At 41.4% G+C, this 13206-nt stretch overlaps 1 protein-coding gene across 5 annotated transcripts in view; it reads right to left on the bottom strand.

Moving 5' to 3' along the window:
- Nucleotides 1–1715: 1715 nt before the first annotated feature.
- The window catches only part of mpp7a (membrane protein, palmitoylated 7a (MAGUK p55 subfamily member 7)), a 173412-nt gene continuing 161921 nt past the window's right edge, over nt 1716–13206 (bottom strand). For all 5 annotated transcript variants that reach the window (XM_039789958.1, XM_039789954.1, XM_039789956.1 and 2 more), the window contains 2 exons: nt 10511–10654; nt 1716–3466 (listed from right to left, as the gene is read on the bottom strand). In XM_039789958.1, coding sequence (XP_039645892.1) covers nt 3287–3466; nt 10511–10654 — 324 coding nt within the window. In that variant the 3' untranslated portion in view covers nt 1716–3286. The remainder of the gene's footprint in view (nt 3467–10510; nt 10655–13206) is intronic.

Below are 13206 nucleotides of genomic sequence, written 5' to 3'. Positions count from 1 at the left end.
AACCGAACCAAAACTCATAAGGGCCCCAACGTTGAACATCTCTGAACTCACATCAAAGAACAATTGAGCTCATAGAACTGGAAAGGGTTTCTTTTATGTGCGCAAGTTATTATTTTTTAGTTTGTTATTTTTCACACCTGTGTTTTATCTGTATGTATGCTAAATGTCTGTGTATTAATACACTTCTCAACTTTATCCTGGTCTCTTAGTTTCTATTTTGACGTTCAATTCTCTGGCTCTTAACAATCTAGTTTTCTTCTGATTCTGGTCCAAATTCATTCTGATATCAACTACATATCACTACTACGAGCTATTTCATAAAGGTACATTCTTACTACATTGTAATAAGGGTTACACCATCATTGTAAACGAACGTCAGGATGCTGGTTCGCCTGAACCACTGGAAAAAAATGTCACCTCTCTACGGAAGAGGAGTAGGGCCACATGTGAAAAAAATTAGTTAAAATTAGAGTTTAAAGTCAGAATTCAGACTTTCTCAGAATTCTGACTTTATTAATCAGAATTCTGACTTCATTTCTCAGAATTCTAAACTTTATTGTCAGAATGATAACTTTTTAAGACTTAAAAAAAGTCAGAATTCTGACTTTAAACTCAGAACTCAAATAAGTTTTTCACATGTGGCCCTAATCCTCTTCTGTATAGCTCTCAATCGTTGCCCAGTTGAAGACATTAACAATTCATTTTACAATGGAAATACAAGTTTTAGTTGGATTTTCTTTAATATAAAATGTAGCAGTTATCAAGAATAATGTAAATTCATACAACAGCATTTCATTTTACAGCAAGAAATTAAAAATATTTTCTGGAGACTGTACAAATCTGATACTGATCAATAAAATAGATGGCAGAGGGGCAGAACAAGATATGAAGAGGTGAACAAGAAAATAATATATAAAAGGTTGCTAAATGCGAAACTAAAGTGAATAAAAGACTAGGGGCAAAGTAAAGGGGTGACGGGTGTTAAAGTTTCTTTAAAATGTGTGATATTACTGAAATGCAATAACACTCATATTACACCTTTTTTTTTTTTAAATGGACACAAATCCCCCCCCCCCAAGAGTTAAATGACAAGATGGATACTGCTCTCATGTCTGCACATTAAGTATGGAGCCTGAGACATAAGCTTTTAGCTTAGCAAACAGACAAAGCATGGGGAAACAACTACTCTGGCTCTCCCCAGAAGAAAAAATGCGTGTACCAGCACCCTTAAAGGTCCCATGTCATGAAAATGTCACTTTATGAGTTTTTTTAACATTAATATGCGTTCCCCCAGCCTGCCTATGGTCCCCCAGTGGCTAGAAATGGTGATAGGTGTAAACCGAGCCCTGGGTATCTTGCTCTGCCTTTGAGAAAATGAAAGCTCAGATGGGCCAATCAGGAATCTTCTCCTTATGATGTCATAAGGAGCAAGGTTACCTCCCCTTTCTCTGCTTTGCCCGCCCAGAGAATTTGGCACACCCATGAGAGAGAGACATCATGGCTTTCAAAAGAGAAAAGTGGCAGTTGGTCAAGGCCACACCCCCACCCTCCACCCTCCACCCTGCCCCCCCCCCCCTCTCTCCTCCTCAATAGCTACAGACACAGAAATGGCACATCCTAAGGAAAGCTCATTGTGGGACTGGCTCTAGTGGCTGTAATTCTGCACCAAGGCTGAATTTCTGTATTATTGGACCACTAAGGCCTATATAAAAGAGACTTCAGATACAGTATTAGGGGACTACTAGGGTCTATATAAAAGCATCCAAAGAGCACCATGTCATGGGACCTTTAACGCTTATAAATAAACAAATATCTTGTTCACAAACCGAAACAAGATCATAAAACCACAACTTTAGAAGTGCTGCTAATCGCCTCTTGGCTCTACATCCACAAATAATACATAGACATGACAGTGGGATCAATCTTCTCAACTTACTGTTGGCAGGAAAGCAAATAAGAGGGAAAACTATTCCTTTAAAGTGTAAAATCATCAGGTGTTCACATTAGAAGCAAAGAACCAAGGAGCTACCAGGGCTGTAACATTATTAATGATAATAATACAGCCAGGATTAATGACTAGCTGCTTTGACAACCAGTTGGGAGTTAAAAAATGAAAAATACTGAGTAAAACCAGGGAAGTGTGCTGTGGACTCTCTATTAGCTGCATTGCTGAAGCCATTTTTATGTGAATAAAAATAAAGACTCCACCCTAATAAAACACAATTGTGAACATTTTCTTCTAGGAGACAGCCAAAAGGGTCCAGTTCTGGGACTTTAAATGGCAACGCTGTTATTCTGGGCACCTTCATATGAAGGGTGGCTTTCCAAAATGCTCCTAAATGGATTATATAACACCTAAATAAAATGTCTCTCTATGTGCTTTGTAGGGGGAAAACTAGACTAGGGTGATAAAATCAAAACACTTGACTTAAAAAAAAAAAAAAAAAAAGAGACGCCTCTGATGTAAAACGCTGTCAGAGAGGTGGCTACAGTTGCGATCAGGTTGCTTTAAAAGTCAAGATATGTATATATAAAAAGGTATGAAAAAAAAAAAAAACAACCCCGGAGGATATTAGAAAATATATTAATTTCTCTTAAATAAAATTACACTTACCGCCCTTTTTTGAGTGTACCTGACAATGTTTTGTTTGGAGTAACAGTCATGGAAGCATTATAGAAGCACAGAAATATAGTTAAGACAGAAGGCAAATAGGTTTTCTTTTCCCTCCCTTTTTGCCCGCGCAGAGGTTGTGTTCTTTTACAGACATATGCATGTAAGTTGTCCACCAAGAAGAAATATGTCAACCCTTTGGTTTCTAATGGCCTAATGTTATAAACACACTAAAGACGGAGTCCTGGTTGGCCTGGCGACTGATGATGTGCTGGCAGGACTGCTGGTGCTGTGATGGTCCAGGCTCGTTCCACATTCTGGTTTTGGACCAAGGAGCTCAAACTCGTGGCTCGTAGTTGTGTGGCCCAGACTGAGACCCAGATCAATGTCCAAGGCCCATAATCTGGACAAACCCTCAGCCTCAGCCCTGTAGATTCACATCCAGACCACAGCTGAGGTCTAAATCCAACCCTGATCCCAAGCAAAAGCTTATTCTTAGCTCTGTGCAGCTCAGGTATGGCGACACAGCAGTCTGGCGCTTTCTTGTTTTATCCTGCCCCCCCACCAACCCAACCCAACCCCCAACACGAGCCACAGCAGACATAAAAAAGATAAAATACCTGCATATATTTGTCAAAGCCCTTCCCTTTTCTCCCTGTACACTCTGTGTGGATCTCAGGAGTGAGTCCAGCTGACTGGAACCCAGTGAGTCTCCGTCTCCACTTTCTTTAGTGCCAACCGCAGCTCGCTGAAGGCTGCCGAGAGGTCATCATTGACTATGACCTTCTCAAACAGGTGGCCATGTTGAGTCTCCAGCATCTGGGCAGTGGTCACCATCTCCTCAAAGTCCTCCTCCTGCAGTGTGTACGTGAGAACAGAGCAAAGATGACAGAGATGCACAAACCAAAGGCAAAACGGTTCATTTGAGGGTGCCTATCTGCTGCAAAAAGAAAACACTGGCCACAGTAAACAAGAGGGGAAGATAAATTCACGTACTGCAAACACAAATTACATGGCCTTGAACACACAAATAAACATCAAATGGCCGGTACGGAGCCCGTTCTAACCTCCCAGAGACATGGTACCCACACATGAACCCTGGCACAGACCACGCACTAAAACCTCCCCATGCAACGACCTGACCTCAAGGAATTTTCATCATTTCCTCACACGGTTATCCAATTCTCAAAGAAAATATTCTCAAAATATCCTCAAAATGTTGAGGACAAAACATAACCATCATTTCCCAAAAGAAATACATACAATATTGCCAGTCTGGATTTGATATGTGCGATAGGGAAATGACAGCGTGCGGCGACGCTGTTCTATTGTCAGGACTGAGAGATCAGACCGTGTGAACCTGCTGCACAGCCTGTTGCATTTAGTGGAGTTGACAAGGTGTCAAAAATGGACATAATAATAATAATAATATCAAAAAGCAATTCAACTCATGGCTTTATTTGAAATTCTGTGTTTTTGACTTGGAAAAATCTGATGTTCTCATGATCAAAGATGAAAAATGATGTCAGGGGTTAGGTGTAGAGGTTTACAGCGCAGCCAATCAAATCTTAATTTTATCTAACAATGGATTTACTCTGAATGAACCCAGCAGCAGATCACAGGGCACAATCATACCTTGGGTTATCTCATTTAGATGTAGAGTCATGAAGACTTTGCTGCGGTCAACAAAAAATAGACTTCAAACATTCAGCTCAGAAATGACAAATTATTGCAATTTTGTTGCAGGGATAACACACAAATGCACACCTGATCAGTTTGCTTTTAAATGTTGTTAAACAGTTAACACAATAAAGTGAAGTAATCTTTATCTCAGGAGATTTACTAATAGTATAATTGCTTGGCACTTTATAGCCAAGACTTGCTTGTGAGTTGCAAAACAATTACTTTATCCCACCTCTGAGCAGAGCAAATCAGATTTTAAGTTAACTATTCAGACACTTCGAATATTAATCTGAGCCTGTCAGCGGCAAAACAAGCACTTTTGTGAAGGTAAATACAAGCTGGACAACTGCCCTATTAACTAACATTGTAGCTTGTTTCGCCGCTGCCGACTGCACCGATCTCGCTTAATACTAGACCAATGTCAAAGATTGTTGTTCCCATCAATCACTTAAGACACAAAAACATAGGAAAATAGGGTCCAGGTTGAAAAAAACGGTGGTTACCATTTAAACAGGCGTGCTCCAAAGGGATGAAGAGTTTTCCAAGTCAATATGCAAATCAGCTGTCCAGTGTAAAGAATAAAACCACGTGCTAACAGTGAGGAATAGCCAAATAACATATTTTTATCAGGGTAGGAGTAAATATTGGCTATCTGGGGCTCCTGCATTCATAGATAGAGCATTCTGAAACAACCCAGGTATCTCTCCATGGTGGTCCCTCTGAGGCTTTCTGGTTTCAGCTGTGTGGGCCCTGGCTGACCCTGCCCTCGGTGCAACAGCAGGGCTAAAGTGGCTGCACTGATTTAGCCTCATGTTTTTACTGGGAACACTCAACTTTAGATTTCTGGATAGATATGGTTTTATAGTGAACCCCCATTGCCAAACACACAATTATAAATACACGCAGATGCACAAGAGCTCAAACATACACACATACATACCCATACCCACAAACAGGCCGGATCAAGCTGTGTGTGCGTACAGTGTGTACGCACATAAACACAGCCTCGTTAAAGTTTAAAGCTCCTAAACGGTTGCGCTTTTGGAGACGCTCCTTCTAGCCAGGAGTTACTTCAGAATGTTTCTGGTGGTTTTCCGCTTCATAATGGATTAGCTGCGCAGCTAAATATACACACTCGCTCGCTGTGTCACTCAGCAAAAGCCCTGTCTGTGTTTCTCGTGGCCGGCTGGCTCTCATGTAGCTACCTTACAAAAACCGACCCACACCATCTCACACTCTATTGTCTTTTGCGAGGAACGTGCGATTGTTTTTTTAGCCTGTGTCTTGGAGGATGACAAAAAAAAAAAAAAGGACGGGCTCAGGGAGGACAGAAGTTGTTTGTTGACCTGCGGAGAAAAGTGTCCTCCAGTGGGACTATATTCTCTGTCATCTGGACCGAAGCCCCTGCAGGTCTTTCACTATTGGACCAGGACTTACAGATGACCACTGTGCACAAAGCCAGGAAGACAACACGTCTGACCTTTCCTGGCAACTAAAGGAACCTGGGAGAGACTGTACACTGTTTTGTGAGTGTGATGTTTCCATGTCCACCAGCGAGTCTCTGCGTCTCTCTCTAGTTAGACCATTCCAGGTAAAAGAACATTAATCACGGCAGGACGCCCCCTAAGGGACAGCGAGCTGGGTAGACAGATGGAAAAAAGAATCAAAAAACAGAGGAAGAAAATAATAAGATAGATGTAGGATGAAATAAAAGGGGCAGAGGGATGGATATAATGAAGGTAAAAGAGCCTAATGGAAAACTGGGCAAGTAGGAGTGAGTGGATATTCTTTGGCGTCCACTGATCCGCACTGGATCGCTCTCCTCAGAGGGCAGTTTGAGCTGATGCCACTTCTGGAGGGCCAAACTTGTGAAGAAAAACACCGGGGACTCATTTATCCCCACCGCCATTAGATTGCTTAATTTCCACATGAAATGATGTAGCGTCGTGTGCCTGCTTAAGTACTTTGTTCCAGCAGAGATAAATTGCAGTTTACATTGCACATTACGTATGAGGCTATTGACTCTCAGTTTGGTTTTACCACTGTTTGTCCACGCTGCACATACTGCAGACTTGAATCAATGCCATGTTTTTATGGTTGTGTTGTTATGGTTTTCTTTTTTGCATTTATCATATTTGTGAGCCTACTGTGTTCGTTTTACTGTAAATTCTGTTTAGAGAGGAAAATTCACCTTATGGGAATATATACCCTTTCAGCCCAAAGCAGCATGTGTCAGCCTCAGGTATCATCTTTTAAAACCACCACGCACACCATGTCCTCAGCGGGAAACCTGCTTTATTAATCCCAATCAAACACACCTGTGTCAAAAACCAAGCAGATCTTTCCAAATCAGTTTTAAAGTGCTCATATTATGCTTTTTGGCTTTTTCCCTTTCCTTTATTGTGTTATATATATATCTTTGTTGTGCACGTTATAGGTTTACAAAGTGAAAAAGCCCAAAGTCCCCCCCCCAAAGGGACTTACCATCTCCAACAGAAACCACTGTTAACAAACTGCTCCAAACAGCTCTATTGTAGTCCAGCCTTTACTTCAGAGACAAACGTGGTCACTTTGTAACACACGTTATAATGCTCGCCTAGCTGCTAGCGTGGCACTCCCTCATACTTTGCTTCTGACTGGCTAGTAGTCCTTACCTAGGTACTGTCAGGGCACGCCCTCATACTCCGCTTCTGACTGGCTAGTAGTCCTTACCTAGGTACTGTCAGGGCACTCCCTCATACTCTGCTTCTGACTGTCTAGTAGTCCTTACCTAGGTACTGTCAGGGCACGCCCTCATACTCCGCTTCTGACTGGTTAGTAGTCCTTACCTAGGTACTGTCAGGGCGCCTGCCCTCATACTCTGCTTCTGACTGTCTAGTAGTCCTTACCTAGGTACTGTCAGGGCACGCCCTCATACTCTGCTTCTGACTGGCTAGTAGTCCTTACCTAGGTACTGTCAGGGCACGCCCTCATACTCTGCTTCTGACTGGCTAGTAGTCCTTACCTCGGTACTGTCAGGGCACGCCCTCATACTCTGCTTCTGACTGTCTAGTAGTCCTTACCTAGCTACTGTTCATGTGCGACTCCCAACAAGATGGAACACTCTGTAGCTAAAACAGAGAGCTCAACACACAGGGTGAAAAGAGGAGCTGCTGCAATGTGCAGTACAACAACAATATGGATAACCTATTCTGGTACAACCTCTAAATACAATTATGAACCTGAAGATGAGCATAATATGAGCACTTTAAATGATTGTGGTAACTTCAGATAATATGTTATTTTCGGCACTAAGCACATTATAGCCTGAATTATGCATTGCATCAGCTTGTTTTTGGTTGCTTTTAAAACCCGCTTCAGCTTCTCTTTGAAAAGTTACTCTGAATCATCTCAAGCTCAAACAATGGGGCTAAAGTCCGACTCTTCAGACTGCTGAAACAATGAGACGACTGTTCCTCAGCCTTTATCATTAAAGCAGACATCAGTCTCTCTGAGAGAGAAATACAGCTGGCGGTGAATAGAATATGTCTGAGATGACTCACCCAGCAGCTTCTCTTTCAGAGCCTTTAATAGCAAATCGGAGGTAGCTTATGTCCTGTCAGTGTGCATGAACATTTACACAGAACCTGGTTTGTAACCTGGCTGAAATATGCCTCCTTGTCACACAGTTTTATAGAGGTGTATTTGTGTTACTTGAGAGAATAGCAGAAGCTAATAAAGGGACAGTGAGTAATAACAGCAACAGCATGGTTTGTTAGCAATCATCCTGTTTCAGACAACTAAAGCTCATTGTTCTCAGAACCCTTGCTAAGAAATGATATTTCACTGACTGGCTAATGCAAGCTGAGATAGTGTTTGGATATAGGTTTTAAAAGTTTGACAGTGAAGTGAAATATCTAAGGGATGTTTCTGTTCAACTGTGACCTACTGTATAGCTGCACACTGTACTGCATGTATGATAGCACCTGAGTGTGTTTGACTGAGCAGAGCCAGCACGCTCAGGGAGGAGGACGACTCTGGGGCAGCCCAAAGAACTGTGCTGTTAGCCCCATACAGTTCGCTCTGTTGCTTACGCTGTTGTTGCTTCCTCAGCTCACAATAATCAGTGGAGCTGCATGTTAGGTGGAGTGTTATTTCAGGAGAAAATATGATGCAATCAATATTTATTTACACAAGTAGAGAATGCTGAAGTAGAGAATAAAAGTCACTTTGTACTGTACTGTCCATTCTACAATGATCTAAGAAAAATACTCTCTGATAAAGTACCAACTCAGGTAGAAGAAAACATTCAACTTACGCACAGTAGCGGGCTCATAGAGTAGATGTTGCAGAGCATCATTTTGCCTAGTGTATAAAAGTTCAGTATATGTCTGTCTGTCTTGCTCTCTCTCCAGTTTGTCCGCCCTTACTACTTTATTTGCCTAAGCTGTTTATTTACATTTTTTTTCCTAAACCATCATTTATTTTGGTCTGAAAAGGTTTTATGTAGAAATGTTAACTTTTTGTTTGTACCCTCCTTGTATTTATCTGTTTTTTTTGTGTTGAATTGTAAACATTATATCTGTACACTTTATGTACTTATTCTGTTTTGTGTGAAAACGAATGGGAACTTAGTGACAGTGTGTTTATACAATGAAAGGCGGCTCAAGTTTATTGAATGAGAAGAAAGGCAGGAATGCTCAAAAATGTGTGGTGACTTAGTAACACATGAAGTCACCACTGAAGATGAACATGAAAATGTTTTTCAGGTGTTTTTTGGGGAAAATTCAAGTCCCAATTTCATAAGGTCTTTAAAATACTTACCACCCTGACATGACAATGAAAAGTAAAACTTAAATGATTATGGAATTAGGGATCCCCCAGTCAGAGCTGGTTAATGTGCATGTTATTTGCATGTTTTCAATAAATACATATATATAGCATAAATGAAGCCCCAGCTGGTAAAAGGCGCCACTCTTTGCCCACCACTTTGAATTTCACCTGCAGACCCCGGCTCACTCCCCATCACCCTCTCCGCTGTTCCTCTTCTTCACTCATCCTCAAAGTGCTAGTTTGTCTCTGTCTCATTTGACAGCACCGACTCTTATTCAGCTTCTCTCTGTCTCTCTCCCTCTCTCCCTATGGGGTCCCATCAGGCCATCTGTGGTGTGTTGCTGACCGAAATCTTGGCCTCAACGCTGCATGTGGCGAGCGAGACACGCGTGCAGGGGAGCGAGCACCGGGGCTTGATGGGGCTGGGAAAACCATCATCCACCCTAACCACCAGCCCCCGCATCCATGCTCCCCCAACTCGGCAACTTCACAGCAGCACCGAACGCCAGCTAATTGATTTCATCTGCGTCAGGCTGGGGATAAAGGTGTGTAAGGGATGACCTCATCATTCACTCACTCTCACACACACACACACACACACACACACACACACACACACACACACACACACACACACACACACACAGTGCAGATAGTGTTTCTGTTATTTCTTCTTGCTGCTAATCTGTTGTGTGGGTTTCTACACTGTAACACATTACTTTGTGTTTAGTGTGTTCCCCAGCTACAATTTTTTTTTTTTTTTAAGATTATTTTTCTGGGCTTTTTCTGTCTTTAAATTCTTGACGGGACAGCTAGGTGAGAAAGGAGAGAGAGAGAGAAGGGGGGGGAAGACATGCAGGAAAGTGTCACAGGTCGGATTCGAACCCTGGACCTCTGCTTCGTGGCATAAACCTCTCAGTATATTTCCGCCTGCTCTACCACTGATCCAACCCGGCCACGCCCCAGCTACACTCTTCACGTGTCTGATCTTGCAACATATACATTTCAGCATCTTATAGTCATTGCACGTTGGCAATTTTTGACGATAAAACTTGATTTGCTCCCTGGCTGTATGCTCAATATTTCCCTTTATCCTTACTTAATGTATATCCTATTAGCAGTATCCTGTTATTTTCTGCTGTAGTGATTTCCTCAGAGGGGTCATTAAACTTTCATTTACCTTAATCTCATCTGAAAAGCATTTACAAATATCATGAAATTTGGGAGCACCAGCCAGGCTACCCACTGAAATGTATATCAAATTGATTTCCTGTCATTGTCTAAATCAAGGAAAACCTGACCCATCTGGTACTTCAAGCAACTTAAAAAACTCTAAACAACATATTATGTTGATGAATGTCTGATTCAGTGGGAGAAATAAATGTTCTCCCCATGTTCTCTTACCGTGAATGGCTTGGCAGAACCCTTGTCGTCCTTGCCAGATAGGATTTTGCCGTTCTGTCTGGTCTCCCTCAACCTCTCGATCGTAGGAGGCTTTACCAACACTATAAAGGGTTTAAACTCTGCCGTCCGCAGGTGCTTTAGGGTCTTAAAAGAGAAAACAATAAAAATAAATATGTATATATATATATATATATATATATGAATTTAAAAGCAAAGGAGATGTTAATTGAGCAACAACAGAGGAGGACAGCAATACAATTGGAATGTTAAAGTAATTTAATAAACATTTATCAACCTAATAATCATGAAGTGGATAAAGAGGGGACACATCAGTAGTGTGTTTAATGCAGGTGCTTCCCAACTATAGGCTGGGACCCCCCCAAGGTGTGGCACATGTCAGGGGTAATGGGATGATTAAAGGAACTATTGTTCAAACCAGTCAACAATGGGTTGTTGCATTTTAAAGGGTTAAAAGCCCCAAAAAGTTGACAAACAGTGGTTGAGTGCATGGGTTAGGCCTCTGGTTGTGTAGCGCATGTGGTTCTTTTAGAAGATAGCAGAGGATACATTTCTGTCCGCATCTGCCCTGCCTTCTGGTCTCCTCTTTCTGGTTTACGATTGCATTAAACAACACCACCCATCTTGTTCTCAAGGGGTATAAGAGAGTTCAGAGCTGGTTAGTGGTGGCGTCAGGCTTCAGGCTCTCCCCCGGTTCTGACATCGTGATCAGGGCTTGCAACTGTGCTAATAGGCAGTGGGTCCAAACCCACAACGGATAGAAAGATGGGTCAAAAAACCAAAAGAGGGGCAGGAGAAGAATCACTGGGAAGCATTTATCTCGGCTCTCCTCAGCCGTCACCAAGTCAGCATGGGAGCAATAACATGCTTTGACACTGCCACTGATCTGATCCATGAGTCAGAGGGCTCATGGGCTCATAGGGCTCATCACACAAAACAAAATCAAATATGACACAATTTCATACGATCAACCATAACAACCTGGAAGACATTATACAACACCTGAAAACCTCCTCCTGTTGCCTTGATATTCTACCAACAGGTGTTTTCAAAAATGTTTCGAATTGTTTGGCTTCTGATCTTCTACAGATTGTAAACACATCTCTGCTCTCAGGTATCTTTCCACAGGCCCTAAAAACTGCAGTAATCAAGCCACTCCTAAAAAAGAACAATCTAGACACGTCACTAATGAGCAACTATAGGCCGATATCAAATCTTCCATTTTTAAGCAAAATCATAGAAAAAGCGGTTTTTCAACAACTCAACCTTTTCTTATCACTAAACAACAGTTTTGATGCCTTCCAGTCAGGTTTTCGACCACACCACAGCACTGAGACGGCTCTCGTTAAAGTCTTTAATGACATCCACTTAAACACAGATAGTGGCAAAATTTCAGTCTTAGTATTACTTGGTCTCAGTGCTGCATTTGATACAGTCGACCACGACATATTACTTGACCGATTGGAAAACTGGGTTGGTCTTTCTGGCTCAGTACTAAAGTGGTTTGAATCCTATTTAAAGAATAGGGACTACTTTGTGTCTATAGGTAATTATACAGCATACAAATATGACATGCGGAGTTCCCCAAGGCTCAGTTCTGGGGCCTCTTCTGTTCAACATCTACATGCTTCCACTGGCTCAGATTATGGAAAACAACAAAATAAGTTACCATAGTTATGCGGATGACACACACATTTACATAACCTTATCACCAGGGAATTATAGCCCAATACAACAACTGAATATGTGCATTGAACAAATTAACGACTGAATGTGCCATAACTTTCTTAAATTAAATTAAGAAAAAACTGAGGTGGATGTTTTTGGAGCAAAAGAGGAACGATTAAAGGTCAGCACTCAGCTTCAAACGACAATGTTAAAAACAACAGACAAAGCCAGAAATCTTGGTGTAGTCATGGACATGAATTTTAAAAGCCACATTAAGACAATTACAAAATCAGTCTATTATCACCTAAAAAATATATCAAGGGTTAAAGGACTTATGTCTCAGCAGGATTTGGAAAAACTGTACTGTAACGGTGTCTTTACAGGTCTCCCTAAAAAATCAATCAGACAGCTGCAGCTGATTCAGAACGCTGCTGCCCGAGTCCTCACTAAAACCAAGAAAGTGGATCACATCACTCCAGTACTGAAGTCTTTACACTGGCTTCCAGTGCCTCAAAGAATTGATTTCAAAATACTTTTGCTGGTTTATAAATCACTAAATGGTTTAGGGCCAAAATACATTTCTGATCTGCTACTACACTATGACTCACCCAGTCGTCTGGGACAGGTCTACTTGTTGTCCCCAGAGTCAGAACTAAACAGGGGGAAACAGCGTTCAGTTTTTATGCTCCACATATCTGGAACAAACTCCCAGAAAACTGCAGGTCCGCTGCAACTCTCACTTCTTTTAAATCCAGGCTGAAGACCTATCTTTTTAATGTTGCCTTTCTTTAAATAACCTATTTTTAACTGCTCTTTCTTTAAAATTCTTATACTGCACTGTACATTTTATTCTTGTCTTTTAATGATTTTAAATTGTTTTTAATTGTTTTCTAATTGCTCTTTACATTTTATTTTTTGTCTTTTAATGTTTTGAAATTGTTTTTAATTGTTTTCTGTTTTTTAATGTTTCATGTAAAGCACTTTGAATTGCCTTGTTGCTGAAATGTGCT

The sequence above is a fragment of the Perca fluviatilis genome, chromosome 22 (assembly GCF_010015445.1).
Source record: "Perca fluviatilis chromosome 22, GENO_Pfluv_1.0, whole genome shotgun sequence".
In the NCBI taxonomy this organism is placed as follows: Eukaryota; Metazoa; Chordata; class Actinopteri; order Perciformes; family Percidae; genus Perca; species Perca fluviatilis.
Note: the sequence above shows the minus strand (reverse complement) of the source record. Positions and strands in the feature narration are given on the sequence as shown.